Consider the following 23,959-nt stretch of genomic DNA (forward strand, 5'->3'; position numbering starts at 1 on the left):
GGCATTGCTTAGAGATTGAATGTAAAATGAAAGACTGGAAGAATCAAGAGAGAACTAAAGATTCCAGTAGCTTTCTCGGATGCTACATTATCCCAAAAATTCAATTTCTGTGCTCATACCTTATTATATATAATTCGATTTCATCTGGATGAAGGTGAATAGCACGAGATAACTCACTTACTGCCCTTTTCAATTTATGCAACTGTTGAATGATAAACAGAAAATTAGGTTCTAATGAAGTTAATTGTTTCCTTCCTGGTGTTTATCCCCTCCCACAATTGTACTGTGAAAAATTTGCAGGGACAGCTCCTAAAACACTTATTCCTTTAAGAGTCATCAAAACAAATATGATACAGAGAAGTAAAAACAAATGTGTATGATGCAAAGTCTTTTGATTGTTTAAAATTATTTTGAAGAATGATTACATATATCTACACATGTATCATTTTACATTAAGGTAATTATGGGATGCATTCTACTTTGAATGTGTCTTCTTTTTTTTCATTTAACTTCTCAGTTTTTCTTTCTCAACCATAGCACCTGTTTCACCAAACATCACCTATGTTAATAAACTAGCACGCAAAAGCTGGTAAAATAAAAAATTAATTTCACTAAAAAAAGAAGAGAGAAGCCAAGCTTGCACCAAAATTAAGCAAACGAATGAATAAATTATAGGAATTTCATAAAAGAGATACACTTAACATTAATATATAGTGATCAGTAAACATTGACTCTTTAATACTGGTCACAGAAACAGTCTGAATTTGTATTCATCTGGAGACAAAAAATCAGCTACCACTGGAGAGAAGGTGAATAAGGAAATACAAGGAAGGGGTGAGCTTGTTCAAAGTACTGTACACATCTATGGAATTATCACAATGAAATCCCCTTGTGCTATCCAAGTATGCCAATTGAAATGGCCCAAACAATGTATGCACATGTGAATAAATAAATAAATAAATAAATTTTTAAAAACTCAACTACCACTGGAGATATGTGCAAAGGAACACTTCACAGACACAGAAAATTTACCTGGAACACCCACTCCTCTAAATAGAATGACATGATGATGTATCAAAAAGAATATCCAAAATCCATCTATACATGGAAGTAACCAGTAACTGTAGAAATAGCACAAGCCCTTTGGAGGAAATAGTGGGTAGAATCAAAAGAGGAAACCCCAAAAGAGAAAGTCTGATATTTATTTAAAAAACTTTGACAACTTCTGGGGAACTTCAGGGTTGTTGCTTCTTAATCTGTCCCAGCTCAGGTTGGTACAATTTATAAACCATCCAGTCATATGTCCACCTGTCCTACCAACCATCAATATCCATGCATTGATTGAGTAAAAATTGGTTTGGGGCAGAGGCTCACTCTGAACTTACAAGCTTCCCTGGTATTGACCTCTCCAGGCAGCCTTAGATTAAATTCACGGTAACAGCTGAGCCCACACAGGGTTTGATTTAGAATTATTTTATTTATGTGGAATCATATTGTACATATATTTTACGTTCTTTTCTGAATTTTGCTGTTCTTATTCAAAATAGCTCATTGAAATTTCTCCAAGTCAGCTGGCATGGTTCTATTTATTCTTTTTTACTGAATGTCACAGTCCACAGTATGCATACACAAAAATGTATTCAATCATTACTCTGTACATATTTTTTGCCTCTCAGAGCAAAGAGTCTTTGAATATATATACTTACATCCTGCTATCATGCTGGTGTATTAGTTTCTATGAGTGTTAAGGAAATGCCAACTTCCCCAAATGGCCTGAGCTTCATCAACAGAATTAGACTAATTAAAAGATGCACACACTATAAGCATGCCCATATCTTCTCCAACAGGGCAACACTGGGGCAATACTGAACCTGTCCTAGGTCTTCTTCCTCCATCATCTGGAAGGTAAGGACTTTGAATGGGACTCTAGTCACACTGAGTCCTGAGATACAGACAATGGAAGCAGAATTCCCAGTAATCCTAAATGTAAATGTAGTGTGAGCAAAAAACAAGACTTTGTTGTTTAAAAAGGGCAATTTTGGGGTTTGTTTTTTTACTAGTGTAACCTATCTTAGTCTGACTGAAGCAGTGTGTCCCAGAGGACTTGTAAGAAACAAGGATAGAATGGTAATGAGGTGCCAGCTCTGTGTGCTCTTGCTAGCCTTTGGATTTGTAAAATTTAGCTTTCTTTCTAAGTGCAAAAGGAAGCTCTAAAAGGTTTTGAAGCAGAGAAGTAAAATAAAACTGACTTATGTTTGGTAGGATCACTGAGTCTGCTGTGTTGTAATTCCATTGAAAGTATTAAAGAGCAGAAGCAAAAAGACCAGGAGACTACTGCCCTAATCCTGCTGAGGGACGGGAGTCTTAGAGAGGGCAGTTAGCGACCAAGAGGTGGAACAGGTAACTATATGAGAAGTAGAGATGAGAAGTAGCACTGGTTATCTCTGAAAAGTCAGATTTGGTTGGAGTTGGTTCTACTGAATTGTTTGAATTTGTTATACTAAAGACACATGACACTTTTTTAACTTAAATAACTTGTAACAATTAAATAAAATTTAAAGGAAAATATTAATGATTACAATGCTATTCTATACATAGATCCCATTCAATGAACCTACTCACTCACCAGTACACACACACACACACTCCAAGCATACACACAAACATTGGACCAATAGGTTTAAAATGTTAGGAGTAGTTATCTCTAGAGAATGAAATTGTGGATAGCTTTTAATTTATTAATTTTCATAAAGATATTTATTCTTATTTGCATGAACATATTACCTACAATAAATATATTCTATTTTAAAAGCAAAAGGCTTTGTGAGTAGCTAATTATAGTTTAACTGTATCTGCTTAACATTCACTGCACATTGCTCCACCAGCCTCTGCAGTTACTAAAGAAAATAATACATTCACGCAGTGTAAAGTGTATTAAACAAATATTCAAAAATTAAAGCTTATCTAAAATTCAAGATTGTCAAACCTTAAATACCTTATGGTAGGATTCTGCCTTACAGATATAGCTTTGAATATATAAAGGATCAATTTTAATAGCTTCAGAAAAATGCCAAATGGCTTCAGTGTAGTTATCCAGGTGCAGCAGGTATATGAGGCCAATATTTATATGAGCCAAAATAACAGTTCTAAAAAAATGAGAACGTGAGGTCTTGTTAGGCACTTTAAATGATTTCACATGTTCCCAATTATGAAAAAACATAATAAAATACATGCATCAATGTATCAGGGTAATTTTTAATGTTTTACTAAAGCAATATAAAATTAGTTTACTGCATTCTCTTGAAAATTATAAACACTTTTTTATAAATTCTTGATAGGGCATTAACAATTGTAGAGTCTATGCCAGGAACAGAATTAAAGAAGTCTAGACTCAGCAATACTCTTCCTTGTCTTAATCTTGAATTATCTTGAATTACAAAATTAGCTTTCCTCAACTCAAAGTCTTTGCCCCAGGCTGTAAGTAAGAGTGAAAAACTAATTAATATTGTATGGTTTGGCGACTTAGGGTTAAAAATCCTCTCTGCATTGGCATTCACACAGCTGCCTTTGTATCTCAAACATACGTCATTTTTCTCTTAGACGCAAATGGTGTTTTGTATGGGAACAGCCTTAGACATTACTATCTCCAATTCTGTTATTCCAAGATGAGGAAACTGCATTTCCTATAGCCCAACCCCATGAAAACCCTGACCCTTTGCCTGGGCATCAGGTTCCTACCATCTATGTTCTAACTCTTTGCACCCGAAACTCTTTCCTTTTCCTGACTGACTTGAAAATATCCAAAAGAAAGCCACTGTGATCTTTATGGAACTATGCTCTATGACTTTCCTAAGTCAAATTCAAAGTTTACCTTCGATAGCTAAGTACACAAGCTGCTGGTTGGCACGGAATTAGAATGATTTGTTGCTCTTTCTAACAACTTCCATTTTAATGAATGCTTCATTGCAAAGGAGAGGGATTATTTAATTTAATTCTATATTTTATGGCTGGCTTTCTGACTAATGTATTGAACTTTCAACCTGTGTTTCTTCCTGGACCTATGGTGTAAATAGTACTGGCTTTTACATTTCTAAACAAAAATGAAGTCAGGCGTTTGAAACAGAGGGTTTCCTTCCATTGAGTTGTATGTTGTGCATAGCAATGATACATCAAGCAGAATATTTTGTCATTATTTTTTAACTTGGTGACACTTTTCCAGTGAGTTAACTTCAAAAAGTTCTAGCCCATCATTGAATCCATCCTATTAATGTATTGATTTATTATCCATACATAACTTTTCTCAAACCCATTAAACCTGTAAAATTTGCAAAAGCATCTAAAATAAGTTTTATTTTAGCAATAGTCTTATTTTGAGTGGTATTCTAATTCTAGTACAACTTTGTAATTATGGCTCACTTTCTAATAAGTTAACAATGTTGAGGAAAGAAACCTTTTTCTTTCATTTTCTTAATTTCATACAAAAGGGAAATATATATGAAAAGGAAAACTTACCTTTCTAGAGAAATAACAGTTTCAAAGTCACAAATTGCCAGCAACCAAAGTTTCAGGTGTGTGTAGAGTATCCCCCGATGTAGAAAACAACTAAAATTCTCATATCCATCATTTATGAGAGCTTAAAAATAAAAGCATTTTATTCAGTTTCTGAAAAACAATATCTGAGTCATGTTTTAGTTTACACCCTTCCTGTTCTTTATTCTTATTTGTTTAATATTACATAAAATAAAACATATCTATGATGAGTATACATACGTATTTGGTGAGTACAAGATAGCATTATACAGAAAAGTGTGAGGCTAATGTGCCTGTTATGACTCACATACTCATTAAGGCTGGGAGAAATCCTGGTGACAATCTATTGCAGTCCACTCATTTTACAAATGAGGAGATTAAGGTCCAAAGAGGTGAAGTACATTGACCAGGGTTATATTGTGAGTTGGATCAAAGATAGGCCTAGTATCTAATTCCAATCAATAGGGCACTATTACCAGCAATGACCTGTTAGTCTTGCAAAGACTCCAGCACTGGCCAAAGACCAGACTCAGACCATATGCCCAGAGCAGGATACATGTAACAAGTCAGCTTTACTCATAAGCCAGGATGTGCAGCTGCAAAGAGGCTACTCTGAAGCAAGGGGCTGTCAGTGCTCCAGATGTGTGACTGTCATCAGTACCCAGCCTAGAAGCTGCCCCCTGCACTTTCAAAACCATGCTAGTGGATTAGACAAGATTTGACCCATATCGTCTAAGTTTCTCAAGACTATTCTGGTTTAGGAGGAAAATTTCTGCCCAAAATATTCACAGTCTGGGAAGAGACAGTCTCAGTACTGGAGGCTTAGAAGTGTAACCAGGGTCAGCAGTGATCGTGCAGAGGACACAAACAACCACTGGAAAGCAATCCTACTGGTCAGTTCACACTATGATTGGCCAGCAGGGAAAACGTCAGCTGTGGTGTGCCTGCTCTGGGAAAATGGGAAAAATTTTCCCAAAGAAACAGAATATTAGAGCCATTTCACCTCTCTATACATTGGTTTTCTCATCAGTAAAACGTGGATGCTCATAGTACCTACCTCATAAACCATCGTTTGGGTTTCTGCCTTTTTCCAACCCCTGCCCCTGAGGTGGCTGGGTATCAAACCTAGGGCCCATGCTGGCTAAGCTAGCACTTACCACTCAGCCATGGCCCCAGGCCTTCATTTATTTATTTATTTATTTATTTTTACTCATTAATTTCACTTATATTAAGAATTTATCCATTTCAGAGCACAAAATGACACAACTTACTCATCTCTTAATGGGACTCAAATCTCATTAAGAGATCTTCAGCAAAGAAATGTATAAACAGACGGGAGGCAAAGATTTTCTTCTTTACAGAAATTAGTAATATTTAATTTTACACTCGAAATTAATCTGTATATAGGCAATATTATTAAGCATTTGCTGTGAACTGGGCACATCTATAAGTCTGCTGAACTCTTACACAAACTTCATTAGATAAGAATTATTTCCATTTACAGATGAGGAAATTGGACGGAAGGGTAAGTAACTTGTCCTTGGTCACATGCCTAATAAATGGTGAACCCAGGCAGTCTGACTCCAGAGACCATATGTTTATCTTCCCCACTACTCTGCCTTTTTTAAAATAGAAATTTAATGAAATTTTCCAAAAAAATTGCTTATTTGAAGTTTCAAAAATTTAATACAATGAGTGGTTGGGCAGATAAGTTGTAACAGACTTTAAGAACAATTGTAAAAAAGTATAGACATTTTTTTTTCTTCCCAGTACTAGGTGGGGTTTGAACTCAGGACCTACATCTTGAGCTGCTCCACCAGCCCTTTTAGTGATAAGTTTTCTTTTTTTTTGTTTTGTTTTGTTTTGTTTTGTTTTATTATTCCTGTGTGCATACAAGGCTTGGGTCATTTCTCCCCCTGCCCCCACCCCCTCCCTTACCACCCACTCCGCTCCCTCCCTCTCCCCCCTACCCCCTCAATACCCAGCAGAAACTATTTTGCCCTTATTTCTAATTTTGTTGTAGAGAGAGTATAAGCAATAATAGGAAGGAACAAGGGGTTTTGCTGGTTGAGATAAGGATAGCTATACAGGGAGTTGATTCACATTGATTACCTGTGCGTGTGTGTTGCCTTCTAGGTTAATTCTCTTTGATCTAACCTATTCTCTAGTCCTGGTCCCCTTTTCCTATTGGCCTCAGTCGCTTTTAAGTTATCTGCTTTAGTTTCTCTGCGTTAAGGGCAACAAATGCTAGCTAGTTTTTTAGGTGTCTTACCTATCCTCACCCCTCCCTTGTGTGCTCTCGCTTTTATCATGTGCTCAAAGTCCAATCCCCTTGTTGTGTTTGCCCTTGACCTAATGTCCACATATGAGGGAGAACATACGATTTTTGGTCTTTTGGGCCAGGCTAACCTCACCCAGAATGATGTTCTCCAATTTCATCCATTTACCAGTGAATGATAACATTTCATTCTTCTTCATGGCTGCATAAAATTCCATTGTGTATAGATACCACATTTTCTTAATCCATTGGTCAGTGGTGGGGCATCTTGGCTGTTTCCATAACTTGGCTATTGTGAATAGTGCTGCAATAAACATGGGTGTGCAGGTGCCTCTGGAGTAACCTGTGTCACAGTCTTTTGGGTATATCCCCAAGAGTGGTATTGCTGGATCAAATGGTAGATCGATGTCTAGCTTTTTAAGTAGCCTCCAAATATTTTTCCAGAGTGTTGTACTAGTCTACATTCCCACCAACGGTGTAAGAGGGTTCCTTTTTCCCCGCATCCTCGCCAACACCTGTTGTTGGTGTTGTTGCTGATGATGGCTATTCTAACAGGGGTAAGGTGGAATCTTAGCATGGTTTTAATTTGCATTTCCTTTATTGCTAGAGATGGTGAGCATTTTTTCATGTGTTTTTCTGGCCATTTGAATTTCTTCTTTTGAGAAAGTTCTGTTTAGTTCCCTTGCCCATTTCTTTATTGGTTCATTAGTTTTGGGAGAATTTAGTTTTTTAAGTTCCCTATATATTCTGGTTATCAGTCCTTTGTCTGATGTGTAGCTGGCAAATATTTTCTCCCACTCTGTGGGTGTTCTCTTCAGTATAGAGACCATTTCTTTTGATGAACATAAGCTTTTTAGTTTTATGAGGTCCCATTTATCTATGCTATCTCTTAGTTGCTGTGCTGCTGGGGTTTCATTGAGAAAGTTCTTAAATATACCTACTAACTCCAGAGTATTTCCTACTCTTTCCTGTATCAACTTTAGAGTTTGTGGTCTGATATTAAAATCCTTGATCCATTTTTAGTTAATATTGGTATAGGGTGATATACATGGATCTAGTTTCAGTTTTTGCAGACTGCTAACCAGTTTTCCCAGCAGTTTTTGTTGAAGAAGCTGCTATTACTCCATCGCATATTTTTAGCTCCTTTGTCAAAGACAAGTTGGTTATAGTTGTGTGGCTTCATATCTAGGTCCTTTATTCTGTTCCACTGGTCTTCATGTCTGTTTTTGTGCCAGTACCATGCTGTTTTTATTGTTATTGCTTTGTAATATAGTTTGAAGTCAGGTATCGCGATACCTCCAGCATTGTTCTTTTGACTGAGTATTGCCTTGGCTATTCGTGGCCTCTTGTGTTTCTGTATAAATTTCATAGTAGATTTTTCAATCTCTTTAATGAATGTCATTGGAATTTTGATGGGAATTGCATTAAACATGTAGATTACTTTGGGGAGTATAGACATTTTTACTATGTTGATTCTACCAATCCATGAGCATGGGAGATCTCTCCACTTTCTATAGTCTTCCTCAATCTCTTTCTTCAGAAGTTTATAGTTTTCCTTGTAGAGGTCATTCACATCTTTTGTTAGGTTTACACCTAGGTATTTGATTTTTTTTGAGGCTATTGTAAATGGAATTGTTTTCATACATTCTTTTTCAGTTTGCTCATTGTTAGTGTATAGAAATGCTAATGATTTTTCTATGTTGATTTTATATTCTGCTACCTTGCTGTAGCTATTGATGATATCTAGGAGCTTCTGAGTTGAGTTTTTTGGGTCTTTAAGATCATGTCATCTGCAAACAGGGATATTTTGACAGTTTCTTTACCTATTTGTATTCCTTTTATTCCTTCTTCATGCCTAATTGCTGTGGCTAGGAATTCCAGTACTATGTTGAATAGGAGTGGAGATAGTGGGCATCCTTGTCTGTTTCCTGATTTTAGAGGGAATGGTTTCAGTTTTTCTGCATTAAGTATAATGCTGGCTGTAGGTTTGTCATATATAGCTTTTATAATGGAGGAACTTTCCTTCTATTCCTAGTTTTCTTAAAGCTTTTATCATGAAATGGTGTTGGATCTTATCAAAGGCTTTTCTGCATCTATTGAGATGATCAAGTGGTTTTTGTCTTTGCTTCTGTTAATGTGGTTTATTACGTTTATTGATTTTCGTATGTTGAACCACCCCTGCATTCCTGGGATGAAGCCTACTTGGTCGTGGTGAATAATCTTTTTGATGTGTTGTTGAATTCGCTTTGCCATTATTTTGTTGAGGATTTTTGCATCAGTGTTCATTAAGGAGATTGGCCTATAGTTCTCCTTTTTGGAGGTGCCTTTGCCTGGTTTTGGGATAAGTGTAATACTGGCTTCATAAAATGTGTTAGGCAGTTTTCCTTCCCTTTCTATTTCGTGGAACATTTTAAGGAGGGTTGGTATCAGTTCTTCTTTAAAGGTCTGATAGAATTCAGCAGAGAATCTACCAGGTCCTGGACTTTTCTTTTTGGGGAGACTCTTGATTGCTGCTTCAATTTCATTTTGTGTTATAGGTCTATTCAGGTGATGAATTTCCTCTTGGTTCAGTTTTGGATGATCACATGTATCTAGAAATCTGTCCGTTTCCTTAAGATTTTCAAATTTATTTGAATATAGGTTCTCGAAGTAGTCTCTGATGATTTCCAGGACTTCCATGGCATTTGTTGTTATCTCCCTTTTTGCATTCCTGATTCTACTTTGGGTTTTTTCTCTCCTCATTTTAGTCAGGTTTGCCAGGGGTCTGTTGATCTTGTTTATTTTTTCAAAGAACCAACTTTTTGTTTCATTAATTCTTTGTATGGTTTTTTTGGTTTCTATTTCGTTGATTTCAGCTCTTATTTTTATTATTTCTCTCCTTCTATTTGTTTTGGGATTTGCTTGTTCTTGTTTTTCTAGGAGTTTGAGATGTATCATTAGGTCATTGATTTGGGATCTTTCAGTCTTTTTAATATATGCACTCATGGCTATAAACTTTCCTCTCAGGACTGCCTTTGCTGTGTCCCATAGGTTCCGGTAGGTTGTGTTTTCATTTTCATTGACTTCCAGGAACTTTTTAATTTTCTCATTTATTTCATCAATGATCCATTGTTTATTAAGTAATGAGTTATTTAGTTTCCAGCTGTTTGCATGTTTTTTGTCTTTACTTTTGTTGTTGAGTTCTACTTTTACTGCATTGTGATCAGATAGTATGCACAGTATAATTTCTATTTTCTTATATTTGCTGAGGCTTGCTTTGTGCCCTACAATATGATCTATTTTGGAGAAGGTTCCATGGGCTACTGAGAAGAATGTATATTGTGTAGAGGTTGGATGAAATGTTCTGTAGACATCTACTAGGTCCATTTGATCTATTGTATTTTTTAGATCTAGGATTTCTTTATTGATTTTTTTGTTTGGATGACCTATCTATTGATGATAATGGGGTGCTAAAGTCTCCCACAACCACTGTGTTGGAGTTAATATATGCTTTTAGGTCTTTCAGGGTATGTTTGATGAAATTGGGTGCATTGACATTGGGTGCATACAGGTTGATGATTATTATTTCCTTTTGGTCTATTTCCCCTTTTATTAGTATGGAATGTCCTTCTTTATCTCATTTGATCAATGTAGGTTTGAAGTCTACTTTGTCAGAGATAAGTATTGCTACTCCTGCCTGTTTTTGGGGGCCATTGGCTTGGTAAATCTTCTTCCAGCCTTTCATTCTAAGCCTATGCTTATTTCTGTCAGTGAGATGGGTCTCCTGTAAGCAACAAATTGTTGGATCTTCCTTTTTAATCCATTTCATCAAGCAGTGCCTTTTGATGGGTGAATTAAGTCCGTTAACATTGTTAGTACTGATAGGTATGTGGTGATTCCTGTCATTTAGTTGTCTTAGTTGTTTGAAGGTTTGATTGTGTGTACCTAAGTTGAGGTTACTCTCTACTGTCTTGCTTTTTCTTTTCCTGTGTTTTGGTGCTGCCTGTCTTTTCATGGTTAAATTGGGTTTCATTTTCTGTGTGCAGAATCCCTTGAAGAATCTTTTGTAGTGGTGGCTTTGTGGTCACATATTGTTTTAGTTTCTGCTTATCATGGAAGACTTTTATTGCTCCATCTATTTTGAATGATAGTTTTTCTGGGTAGAGTATCCTGGGGTTGAAGTTATTTTCATTCAGTGCCCGGAAGATCTCACCCCACGCTCTTCTTGCTTTTAATGTTTCTGTTGAGAAGTCTGCTGTGATTTTGATGGGTTTACCTTTGTATGTTACTTGTTTTTCTCTCTTACAGCCTTCAATATTCTTTCCTTAATTTCTGAACTTGTTGTTTTAATGATGATATGTCATGGGGTAGTTCTATTTTGATCTGGTCTGTTTGGTGTCCTGAAGGCCTCTTGCATGTGTACGGGAATATCTTTCTCTAGATTTGGGAAATTTTCCATTATTATTTTGTTAAATATATTATGCATTCCCTTTGCTTGCACCTCTTCTCCTTCTTCGATGCCCATGATTCTCAAGTTTGGTCTTTTGATGGAGCCGGTGAGTTCTTGCATTTTCTTTTCACAGGTCTTGAGTTGTTTAATTAATAGTTCTTTGGTTTTTCCTTTACCATTTCATCTTCAAGTTCTGAGATTCCGTCTTCTGTTTGTTCTATTCTGCAGGATTGGCCTTCTGTTTTGTTTTGCAGTTCTGTTTCATTCTTTTTTCTGAGGTTTTCCATATCTTGGGTGGTTTCCTCTTTTATGTTGTCTATTTTTGTTCTGAGTTCATTTATCTGTTAATTTGTTGTGTTCGCTGTTTCACTTTGGTGTTTATACAGTGCTTCTATGGTTTCCTTTATTTCTTCTTTTGCTTTTTCAAATTCTCTATTTTTGTTGTCTTGGAATTTCTTGATTGTGTCCTGTACATTTTGGTTGACCCTATCTAGTATCATCTCTATAAAATTCTCATTGTGTACCTGTAGTATTTAAATTATTCTTGGGGGCTTCATTGGGTCCTTTGGCATAGTTTATCTTCATTTTGTTGGAGTCTGGCTCTGAGTATCTGTTTTCTTCATTACCCTCTGGTTCCTGTACTAATTTTTTGCTGTGGGGAAACTGGTTTCCCTGTTTTTTCTGTCTTCCCGTCATTGTCTTTGGTGTTATTACTGTCCCTGTACTGTGTGCAATTAAGTATTTTCTAGCTTGTAATAATAACAATGGTGATATTTAGAATGGAAGGGTGAGCAGAGATGGAAAGCAAGAAGTTAAAGAAAAGGGAAAAACAAGTAAACAGACAAGAAGGAGAAAATGGAACAAGGAATCAGACAAGAAAGTTTCAAAGGTATAAACAGGGAACATTAGTGTAGTAATTGACAGCTGAACAGGCATTAGAGAGACAGAGAGAGGATTGAAATAAAAAATAAAAAAAACATGAGAAATAAAAAAATAAGTAAATGAAAAATAAAATAAAATAAAATGAAAAATAGAAAAAATTTAAAAAAACCAAAAAACCTCCAAGTTCAAATGCAATGAAGTTTCAGTCTTAATAATGTTGGTGTCCATCTCAGTCTCCAGTCCTGGAGATGGTGCCTCAGATGTTGTTCTGTAGTTGTCTCATCAAAGGGGATGAATAAAGTAGAACAAAACTACACACACACACACACACACACACACAAACCCCACCAAGTGTCCCAAGTTCAAATGCAATACAGTTTCAGTAAGTTTTTCAGCATGCAGGTGCAATTCAGTTGTTCTCTCATCAAAGGTAGGGAGAAAAAGAGAAAAAAAAAAAGTCTGGAGACAATTCTGAGAATGGTATCTACGGCTGTGGCTTGCCTGCCTGCTGCTGTCAGTCTGCTGTTGCTGGAGGCGTTGTTTATGCAGATCTCTGGGGTGAGCTTAGTACTCACCTGGCCCTGCAGGTTTTGTTTTCTCAGAGTTCTCCTGTGTGTGAGCCTCTGCTACAAGCTTTCCCCTTTCCAAGCACACTGGGGAAGGTGACACTACACCTGCATTCTCAGGCCTGCATGTTTATTTACAGTTCATGTGGGAAGTGGGTCTTCCCCCCTCTCCTGTGCAGTTTTCCTCCCACCGCCACTTTCACAAGCTTTCCTGCTCCTGATTACTGGGCGGTGCTGCTGCTCTTGCCAGCCGCCATGTTTGTTTACAGTTCATGTGGGGAGTGAGTCTTCCCTCCTCTCCTGTGGAGTTTTCCTCCCTCTGCCACTCTCACAAACTTTCCTGTTCCTGGTTGCTGGGCACGTGCCCCCGCTCCCGCCAGAGCCTCTCCAGCCTGCCCGGCTTGTTTATTTACAGTTCCCGGAAGGATTCCCTTCCCCCAATCTTCAGTGCTCAGTGCACCCCACCCTCTTTGCTATGTGTCTTTATTGTTCTTATTGCTTATTAGTCAGTTTCTCTTTTTTTCCCCTGGTGGAGGTTGGTCTGTCCAGGGGGCTATGCTGCTGTGGCCCAGGCTTGTCTGTGGGAGTACCGTGGTACCGCGAAGCTCACTTTGTCCGCATCTTCCCAAGCCGTCTGGGCACATGTGACTGGCAGCCCAGGGGCCCTCCTTGTTTCTCCATTTAACATGAAGTGGAGATCCTCTGTGCTGGCTGGAGGTGTGGAGAGGTCAAAGTTTTGTCTCTTCTCGGTGATTTTGCCTGCAAAGTGTGTCTCCAGTGTCTCTCCAAGATTTCACTATAAGAGGCTCGCTTTCTGCTTCTTCCCTCTAGCCGCCATCTTGGAATCCAGGTTTTCTTTCCATTTCATTATTTGAATATTAATTGAGATATTCCTTTTACAGCTCTTCGTGCTTAGAAATAGTCAAATGCCCAATAAAAGTCAAGTGGTGGGGCTCATACCTATAATCCCAGCTCTTGATGAGGCAGAGATCAGGAGGATTTTGCTTTGAAGTCACACTAAGCAAAAAGTTAGCAAGACCCCAATCTCAGCCAGTAAGCTCACCCCAGTCCTAGCTATGTGGGAAGTTTTAGGTAAGAGGATTGTGGTTTGAGGCCCTGGACTAAACTTGAGCCTCTAGTTGAAACAAACAAACAAACAAAAACTTAAAAAAGGACTGGAGGTATGGCTCAAGTGGTAGAGCATCTGCCTAGCAAGTGTGAGGCCCTGAGTTCAAACCTCAGTACCACCAAAATAACAACAAAATAATAATAATAAACAAAAATAAAAATGACTAACAAAGGTCAGATACTATAATTATGATCAGGTTACTGTCCTTTTTTGGTTATGGATGATAAAATCCTTAGGTTAGCATAAAGGAAAGGATTGAGGCCGAAATCCAGCAGCTCTACTCTGAACAATTAAACAATAGATGCTTTGAATTACTGGAATAATCTACAAGCAGGTGGAGGGACTGAAAAGCCCAAAATTTAGAGAAGAAGGAAATATGAGGACAAAGCCTTTAGACAAAGACCAGAGAGAAAGGGATTTAACTAGATGGGCACGGCAGATGGACAAGGCCAGTAGAGCCAGATAAACCTACAGAAGTTGTTGTGCTGTGTTTATCCTCTGAACCTAAACTGTCCTGTAACAGCATGGTACACAGCACACCTGTGTTGTTACATTGGGGAATGAAGGAAATAATTGGGGAAAAGCAAACCAGAATGGTATCCACAGCAGTGAGAGTGAGCAGCAATGGAGGATCTTGTAGCTCAACCATTGTGACTTACATGTCCGGATATATTATAATAGTGTATTGCAAATAAATCTATTTAAATATCTAAGTATGCAATCATATGTGTACACTGATATGTAGTGGTCAGCCATCAGCACTCCCCTGTATGAAACTGAGTTACTGAGCCTCAGGTCAGATTCTTATGTACAGTTGAAGACAATACCTGACACACTGTAGTCTTGTAGCGCTCTATAAGGATTAGTCTTCCTAAATAAGCAAGCTCTGTAATACAGTGCTAACCAGTTATTAGGGTCTAAATGGATAGCAGCAGCAAAGTCTTCAATTGCTTTTTTAAACAACTGCTTTTTAAAATATGCTCTTCCTCGGTAGGTCCTGGAAAAAAGGAAAAAATATTCACTTTCACATGTATTGCATGGTGAATCTATTCACTTAGTTTTATATTTGATTAACAACTGTGATTGTTTCTCCTTGTTTCTTAAGAAAATTTAGTCATGACATTAAAAGGGAATATGAACTTTTTATAAGTAAGGAACACTATACTGTTTACTTTCTTTTAGAGAACAAAAAATAGCCAATACAAAGGACATGTTTTTAAGAAAAGATGGAAAGTTTAATACATTTTGAGAAATTCGCCAAATTCTGAAATAAAATTCTAACTGCAAAACTAGTTTTCACAATTACCAGGGTGAAAGACAGCCTGAAGAATGGAAGAACACCTTTGCTAGCTATTCATCTGATGGGGGATTAATATCCAGAACATACAGAGAACTCAAAAAATTAAACATCAAAAGAATAAATGATCCAATCAGTAAATGAACAGACAATTCTCAAAACAAGAAGCACAAATGACTGGTAAATAAATGAAAAAATGTTAGACACTCTTAGTCATGAAGGAAATGCAAATCAAAACGACACTGAGATTCTATCTCAGCCCAGTCAGCATGGCATCATTGAGAAAACAAGAAACAATGATGAGTGAATACAGTATCAGTGGTGGGTGGAGGACCCCTTATGCACTGTTACTGGAAGTGTAAATTAGTGCAGCCACTAGGGAAAATAGTATGGAAGTTCCTCACAAAACTAAAAATGGAAGTACAAGATAATACTGCTATACCACCCGTGGGGATATACTCAGAGGAATGTAAGTCAGCATACAGTAGAGATAACTATACACCCATGTTTATTGCTGCACTAGTCACAGTAGCCAACCCATGGAATCAGTCTATATGCCTACCAATAGATGAATGGATAAAGAGAATGTGGCATATATACAAAATGGAATACTATTCAGTCATAAAGAAGAATGAAATTATGTCATTCACAGGAAAATGAATGGAACTGCAGAACATTCTTTTATAAGAAATAAGCCAACCACAGAAAGACAAATATTGCATTTTTCTCTCATACACAAAATCTACATTAAAAAATATATGAAAGCTGGATGGGGACTTTTTAGGGGAAGGGAGCCAGTAAGATGAGGCAGGGAGTCAAGAGAGGGGGATGGAGGTAAATATGACCAAAGCACATAGTATGCAGGTATGAAAATGTCATTTTGAAAATCATTACCTTGTTCCAATAACACAAAGAGAAAAAAATAATAAAATAATGAACCTTATTAAGCATTTTAGAAACTAGTTATCAGTGTTAATATGAATATGGATCAAAAATCTTAAAGAAAGTAAAACAAAGGAAGTCCAGTATAGTTTAATAATATTTCATCTAAAACTATGCAATGGTGGAATTCCAAGATGGTGGCTAGAGGGAGGAAGCAGAAAGCGAGCCTCCTATAGTGAAATCTTGGAGAGACGCTGGAGACACACTTTGCAGGCATAATCACCGAGAAAAGGCATAACTTTGACCCCTCCACACCTCCAGCCGGCGCAGAGAATCTCCACTTCACGTTAAACGGAGAACCGAGGAGGACCCCAGGGCCGCCAGGGGCCGGCGCCCATACGGCTTGGGAAGACGCAGACCAGGTGAGCTTCGCAGTACTGCGGTTCCCCCACAGACAAGCCTGGGCCAGAGCAGCATAGCCCCCTGGACAGACTGACCTCCACCCGGGAAAAAAAGAGAAACTGAGTACTAAGCAATAAGAACAGTTAAGACACGCTGGAAAGAGGGTGGGGCGCCCTGAGCGCTGAAGATTGGGGGAAGGGAATCCTTCCCGGAACTGTAAATAAATGAGCCGGGCGGGCCGGAGAGGCTCTGGCGGGAGCGGGGCGTGCGCCCAGCAACCAGGAGCAGGGAAGCTTGTGAGAGGAGGGAAGACCCACTTCCCAGGTGAACTGTAAATAAACACGCAGGCCTGACAACGCGGGGCAGTGGCACCTTTCCCAGTGCTTGGAAAGGGGAAAGCCTGTAGCAGAGGCCGCCGCACAGGAGAACTCTGAGCAAACAAAGCCTGTGGGACCAGGTGAGCGCTAGCTCACCCCAGAGATCTGCATAAATAACGCCGCCAGCTACAGGCTGAGAGCAGCAGGCAGGCAAGCCACAGTTGCAGATACCACTCTCAGAACTGCCTCCAGACGCTTTTTTTTCTTTTTCTCCCTACCTTTGATGAGAGAACAACCGAATTACACCTGCAAGCCGAAAAACTTACTGAAACTGTATTGCATTTGAACTGGGGACACTTGGTGGGACTTTTTTTTTTTTTTTTATCTTCTGTGTGTGTGTGAGTGTAGTTTTGTTCTACTTTATGCATCCCCTTTGATGAGACAACTACAGAACAACATCTGAGGCACCAACTCCAGGACTGGAGATTGAGACGGACATCCAAATTATTAAGACTGAAATTGCATTGCATATAAACTTGGAAGTTTTTTGGTTTTTTTTTTTTTTAATTTTTTATTTTCCATTTTATTTTAATTCATTTTTATAAATAGATATTACTTTCATATACTTATTTTTAATTTTTTTTATCTTTGATTTTCAATCCTCTCTCTGTCACTCTATTGTCTGTTCAGTTTACTGTCGATTAGTACACTAACACTCCCTGTTTATACCTTTGAAACTCTCTTGTCTGATACCTTGTTCTGCTTTCTCCCTCTTGTCTGTATATTTGTTTTCCCCTTTTCTTTAACTTCTTGCTTTCCATCTCAGCTCACTCTTCCATTCTCAATATTACCATTGTTATTATTACAAGCTAGAAAATACTTAATTACACACAGTACAGGGACAGTAACAACACCAAGGACAATGACAGGAAGACAGAAAAAACAAGGAAACCAGTTTCCCCACAGCAAAAAATTAGTACAGGAACCAGAGGGGAATGAAGAGAACAGAAACTCAGAGCCAGACTCCAACAAAATGAAGATAAACTATGCCAAAGGACCCAATGAAGCCCCCAAGAATAATTTAAAAGAAGACATACTACAAGTACTCAATGAGAATTTTATAGAGATGATACTGGATAGGGTCAACCAAAATGTACAGGAGACACTCAAGAAATTCCAAGACAATAAAAATAGAGAATTTGAAAAAGCAAAAGAAGAAATAAAGGAAACCATAGAAGCACTGTATAAACACCAAAGTGAAAGAGAGAACACAATGAATAAATGGATAAATGAACTCAGGACAAAAATAGACAACAATAAAGAAGAAAACAGCCAGGATATGGAAAACCTCAGAAAAAAGAACGAAACAGAACTGCAAAACAAAACGGAAGGCCAATCCAGCAGAATAGAACAAACAGAAGACAGAATCTCAGAACTTGAAGATGAAATGGTAATTAAAGGAAAAACTGAAGAACTATTAATTAAACAACTCAAGACCTGTGAAAAGAAAATGCAAGAACTCACCGACTCCATCAAAAGACCAAACTTGAGAATCATGGGCATCGAAGAAGGAGAAGAGGTGCAAGCGAAGGGAATGCGTAATATATTCAACAAAATAATAACGGAAAATTTCCCAAATCTAGAGAAAGATATTCCCGTACACATGCAAGAGGCCTCCAGGACACCAAACAGACCAGATCAAAATAGAACTACTCCACGACATATCATCATTAAAACAACAAGTTCAGAAACTAAGGAAAGAATATTGAAGGCTGCAAGAGAGAAAAAACAAGTAACATACAAAGGTAAACCCATCAAAATCACAGCAGACTTCTCAACAGAAACATTAAAAGCAAGAAGAGCGTGGGGTGAGATCTTCCGGGCACTGAATGAAAATAACTTCAACCCCAGGATACTCTACCCAGCAAAGCTATCATTCAAAATAGATGGAGCAATAAAAGTCTTCCATGATAAGCAGAAACTAAAACAATATGTGACCACAAAGCCACCACTACAAAAGATTCTGCAAGGGATCCTGCACACAGAAAGTGACACCCAACTTAACCATGAAAAGGCAGGCAGCACCAAACCACAGGATAAGAAAAAGCAAGACAGTAGAGAGTAACATCAAGTTAGGTACACACAATCAAACCTTCAAACAACTAAGATAACTAAATGGCAGGAATCACCACATACCTATCAGTACTAACGCTTAATGTTAATGGACTTAATTCACCCATCAAAAGACACCGTTTGACAAAATGGATTAAAAAAGAAGATCCAACAATTTGTTGCTTACAGGAGACTCATCTCACCGACAGAAATAAGCATATGCTTAGGATGAAAGGCTGGAAGAAGATTTACCAAGCCAATGGCCCCCGAAAACAAGCAGGAGTAGCAATACTTATCTCTGACAAAGTAGACTTCAAACCTACATTGATCAAATGAGATAAAGAAGGACATTCCATACTAATAAAAGGGGAAATAGACCAAAAGGAAATAATAATCATCAATCTGTACGCACCCAATGTCAACGCACCCAATTTCATCAAACATACCCTAAAAGACCTAAAAGCATATATAAATGCCAACACAGTGGTTGTGGGAGACTTTAACACCCCATTATCATCAATAGATAGGTCATCCAAACAAAAACTCAATAAAGAAATCCAAGATCTAAAATATGCAATAGATCAAGTGGACCTAGTAGATGTCTACAGAACATTTCATCCAACCTCTACACAATATACATTCTTCTCAGCAGCCCATGGAACCTTCTCCAAAATAGATCATATCCTAGGGCACAAAGCAAGCCTCAGCAAATATAAGAAAATAGAAATAATACCGTGCATACTATCTGACCACAATGCAGTAAAAGTAGAACTCAACAACAAAAGTAAAGACAAAAAACATGCAAACAGCTGGAAACTAAATAACTCATTACTTAATGAAGAATGGATCATCGATGCAATAAAAGAGGAAATTAAAAAGTTCCTGGAAGTCAATGAAAATGAAAACACAACCTACCGGAACCTATGGGACACAGCTAAGGCAGTCTTGAGAGGAAAGTTTATAGCCATGAGTGCATATATTAAAAAGATTGAAAGATCCCAAATCAATGACCTAATGATACATCTCAAACTCCTAGAAAAACAAGAACAAGCAAATCCCAAAACAAATAGAAGGAGAGAAATAATAAAAATAAGAGCTGAAATCAACGAAATAGAAACCAAAAAAACCATACAAAGAATTAATGAAACAAAAAGTTGGTTCTTTGAAAAAATAAACAAGATCGATAGACCCCTGGCAAACCTGACTAAAATGAGGAGAGAAAAAACCCAAATTAGTAGAATCAGGAATGCAAAAGGGGAGATAACAACAAACACCATGGAAGTCCAGGAAATCATCAGAGACTACTTTGAGAACCTATATTCAAATAAATTTGAAAATCTAAAAGAAATGGACAGATTCCTAGATACATATGATCATCCAAAACTGAACCAAGAGGAAATTAACCACCTGAATAGACCTATAACACAAAATGAAATTGAAGCAGCAATCAAGAGTCTCCCCAAAAAGAAAAGTCCAGGACCTGATGGATTCTCTGCTGAATTCTATCAGACCTTTAAAGAAGAACTGATACCAACCCTCCTTAAACTGTTCCATGAAATAGAAAGGGAAGGAAAACTGCCAAACACATTTTATGAAGCCAGTATTACACTTATCCCAAAACCAGGCAAAGACACCTCCAAAAAGGAGAACTATAGGCCAATCTCCTTAATGAACATTGATGCAAAAATCCTCAACAAAATAATGGCAAATCGAATTCAGCAACACATCAAAAAGATTATCCACCACGACCAGGTAGGCTTCATCCCAGGGATGCAGGGGTGGTTCAACATACAAAAAAATCAATAAACGTAATAAACCACATTAACAGAAGCAAAGAAAAAAACCACTTGATCATCTCAATAGATGCAGAAAAAGCCTTTGATAAGATCCAACATCATTTCATGATAAAAGCTCTAAGAAAACTAGGAATAGAAGGAAAGTTCCTCAACATTATAAAAGCTATATATGACAAACCTACAGCCAGCATTATACTTAACGGAGAAAAATTAAAACCATTCCCTCTCAAATCAGGAACCAGACAAGGATGCCCACTATCTCCACTCCTATTCAACATAGTACTGGAATTCCTAGCCAGAGCAATTAGGCAAGAAGAAGGAATAAAAGGAATACAAATAGGTAAAGAAACTGTCAAAATATCCCTATTTGCAGATGACATGATCCTATACCTTAAAGACCCAAAAAACTCTACTCAGAAGCTTCTAGACATCATCAATAGCTATAGCAAAGTAGCAGGATATAAAATCAACATAGAAAAATCATTAGCATTTCTATACACTAACAATGAGCAAACTGAAAAAGAATGTATGAAAACAATTCCATTTACAATAGCCTCAAAAAAAATCAAATACCTAGGTGTAAACCTAACAAAAGATGTGAAAGACCTCTACAAGGAAAACTATACACTTCTGAAGAAAGAGATTGAGGAAGACTATAGAAAGTGGAGAGATCTCCCATGCTCATGGATTGGTAGAATCAACATAGTAAAAATGTCGATACTCCCCAAAGTAATCTACATGTTTAATGCAATTCCCATCAAAATTCCAATGACATTCATTAAAGAGATTGAAAAATCTACTGTGAAATTTATATGGAAACACAAGAGGCCACGAATAGCCAAGGCAATACTCAGTCAAAAGAACAATGCAGGAGGTATCACAATACCTGACTTCAAACTATATTACAAAGCAATAACAATAAAAACAGCATGGTACTGGCACAAAAACAGACATGAAGACCAGTGGAACAGAATAGAGGATCCAGATATGAAGCCACACAACTATGAGCAACTTATCTTTGACAAAGGAGCTAAAAATATACGATGGAGAAATAGCAGCCTCTTCAACAAAAACTGCTGGGAAAACTGGTTAGCAGTCTGCAAAAAACTGAAACTAGATCCATGTATATCACCCTATACCAAGATTAACTCAAAATGGATCAAGGATCTTAATATCAGACCCCAAACTCTTAAGTTGATACAAGAAAGAGTAGGAAATACTCTGGAGTTAGTAGGTATAGGTAAGAACTTTCTCAATGAAACCCCAGCAGCACAGCAACTAAGAGATAGCATAGATAAATGGGACCTCATAAAACTAAAAAGCTTCTGTTCATCAAAAGAAATGGTCTCTAAACTGAAGAGAACACCCACAGAGTGGGAGAAAATATTTGCCAATTATACATCAGACAAAGGACTGATAACCAGAATATACAGGGAACTTAAAAAACTAAATTCTCCCAAAACTAATGAACCAATAAAGAAATGGGCAAGGGAACTAAACAGAACTTTCTCAAAAGAAGAAATTCAAATGGCCAGAAAACACATGAAAAAATGCTCACCATCTCTAGCAATAAAGGAAATGCAAATTAAAACCACACTAAGATTCCACCTCACCCCTGTTAGAACAGCCATCATCAGCAACACCACCAACAACAGGTGTTGGCGAGGATGCGGGGAAAAAGGAACCCTCTTACACTGTTGGTGGGAATGTAGACTAGTACAACCACTCTGGAAAAAAATTTGGAGGCTACTTAAAAAGCTGGACATCGATCTACCATTTGATCCAGCAATACCACTCTTGGGGATATACCCAAAAGACTGTTACTCCAGAGGCACCTGCACATCCATGTTTATTGCGGCACTATTCACAATAGCCAAGTTATGGAAACAGCCAAGATGCCCCAGCACTGACGAATGGATTAAGAAAATGTGGTATCTATACACAATGGAATTTTATGCAGCCATGAAGAAGAACGAAATGTTATCATTCGCTGGTAAATGGATGGAATTGGAGAACATCATTCTGAGTGAGGTTAGCCTGGCTCAAAAGACCAAAAATCGTATGTTCTCCCTCATATGTGGACATTAGATCAAGGGCAAACACAACAAGGGGATTGGACTATGAGCACATGATAAAAGCGAGAGCACACAAGGGAGGGGTGAGGATAGGTAAGACACCTAAAAAATTAGCTAGCATTTGTTGCCCTTAATGCAGAGAAACTAAAGCAGATACCTTAAAGCAACTGAGGCCAATAGGAAAAGGGGACCAGGTACTAGAGAAAAGGTTAGATCAAAAAGAATTAACCTAGAAGGTAACACCCACGCACAGGAAATCAATGTGAGTCAATGCCCTGTATAGCTATCCTTATCTCAACCAGCAAAACCCCTTGTTCCTTCCTATTATTGCTTATACTCTCTCTACAACAAAATTAGAGATAAGGGCAAAATAGTTTCTGCTGGGTATTGAGGGGGGGAGCGGGAGGGGGTGGAGTGGGTGGTAAGGGAGGGGGTGGGGGCAGGGGGGAGAAATAAACCAAGCCTTGTATGCACATATGAATAATAAAAGAAAAATGAAAAAAAAATAAAAATAAAAAAAAAATAAAAATAAACTATGCAATGGTAAACTGCTATTATCCCTCAAAATGAGAAAGTGATGGTAGACTTATGAATGTCTTATAAATAGATAATAGGAAAAATAAATTTTAAACAGGAATGAAAGGATATGCCCTTGAAATAATTGAAGAATAAATGGCTCAAAAATTACAAAAAAAAAATTTTGTAATCTCCAAAGGCATTTTTAATTGAGTTGAAAAGATAAAAGTTCTTGTTATTATTAAAATTGCTAAGTTAAGGTCAATGCATTGATAAAAAGAATTAGAAGTAGGCGGGGCCATGGCTCAAGTGGTAGAAGGCTTGCAAGCAGGAGGCCCTGAGTTCAAACCCCACTACTGTCAAAAAATAAAACTTATAATTACATAAATGCTAATAAAACATGTCCCTCTTTGGGACATAGCTCAAGCTATGGCAGCATAGCTCAAGTGGTAGAGTATTTGCTTAGTAAGAACTGGAAAATTAGCAAAAAGGGCAAAGAAAGGAATTTCAAACCCCACTCCTCCAAAGAAGTAATGAAAAAGCTTGCAAACACAAACTGTTAGGATCAACATCTTTGGAACCCTGGAATTTAATTAAAAACTTACAATAGCCAAAGTAATGCTTATTGAAGGAAAACAACCTGCTAAATTTGGGTATGAGAGAGCTCTGGTGTGTCAACTTACCCTGCTATATTCCCCACTTCCCAGGTCAGGGGTGGCTTTGAGAATAGCAGCCTGCATTCCTGGGG

General features: G+C 37.7%; 1 protein-coding gene across 1 annotated transcript in view; it reads right to left on the reverse strand.

Moving 5' to 3' along the window:
• Ttc6 (tetratricopeptide repeat domain 6) overlaps positions 1-23,959 on the reverse strand; it is a 192,788-nt gene that overhangs the window by 39,215 nt on the left and 129,614 nt on the right. Inside the window, exons 16-19 of the mRNA XM_074066970.1 lie at positions 14,642-14,811; positions 4,513-4,633; positions 2,996-3,146; positions 120-202 (exon numbers count right to left, since the gene is read on the reverse strand). Of these exons, the coding sequence (XP_073923071.1) occupies positions 120-202; positions 2,996-3,146; positions 4,513-4,633; positions 14,642-14,811 (525 nt within the window). The remainder of the gene's footprint in view (positions 1-119; positions 203-2,995; positions 3,147-4,512; positions 4,634-14,641; positions 14,812-23,959) is intronic.

This window comes from Castor canadensis, chromosome 3, assembly GCF_047511655.1.
Source record: "Castor canadensis chromosome 3, mCasCan1.hap1v2, whole genome shotgun sequence".
In the NCBI taxonomy this organism is placed as follows: Eukaryota; Metazoa; Chordata; class Mammalia; order Rodentia; family Castoridae; genus Castor; species Castor canadensis.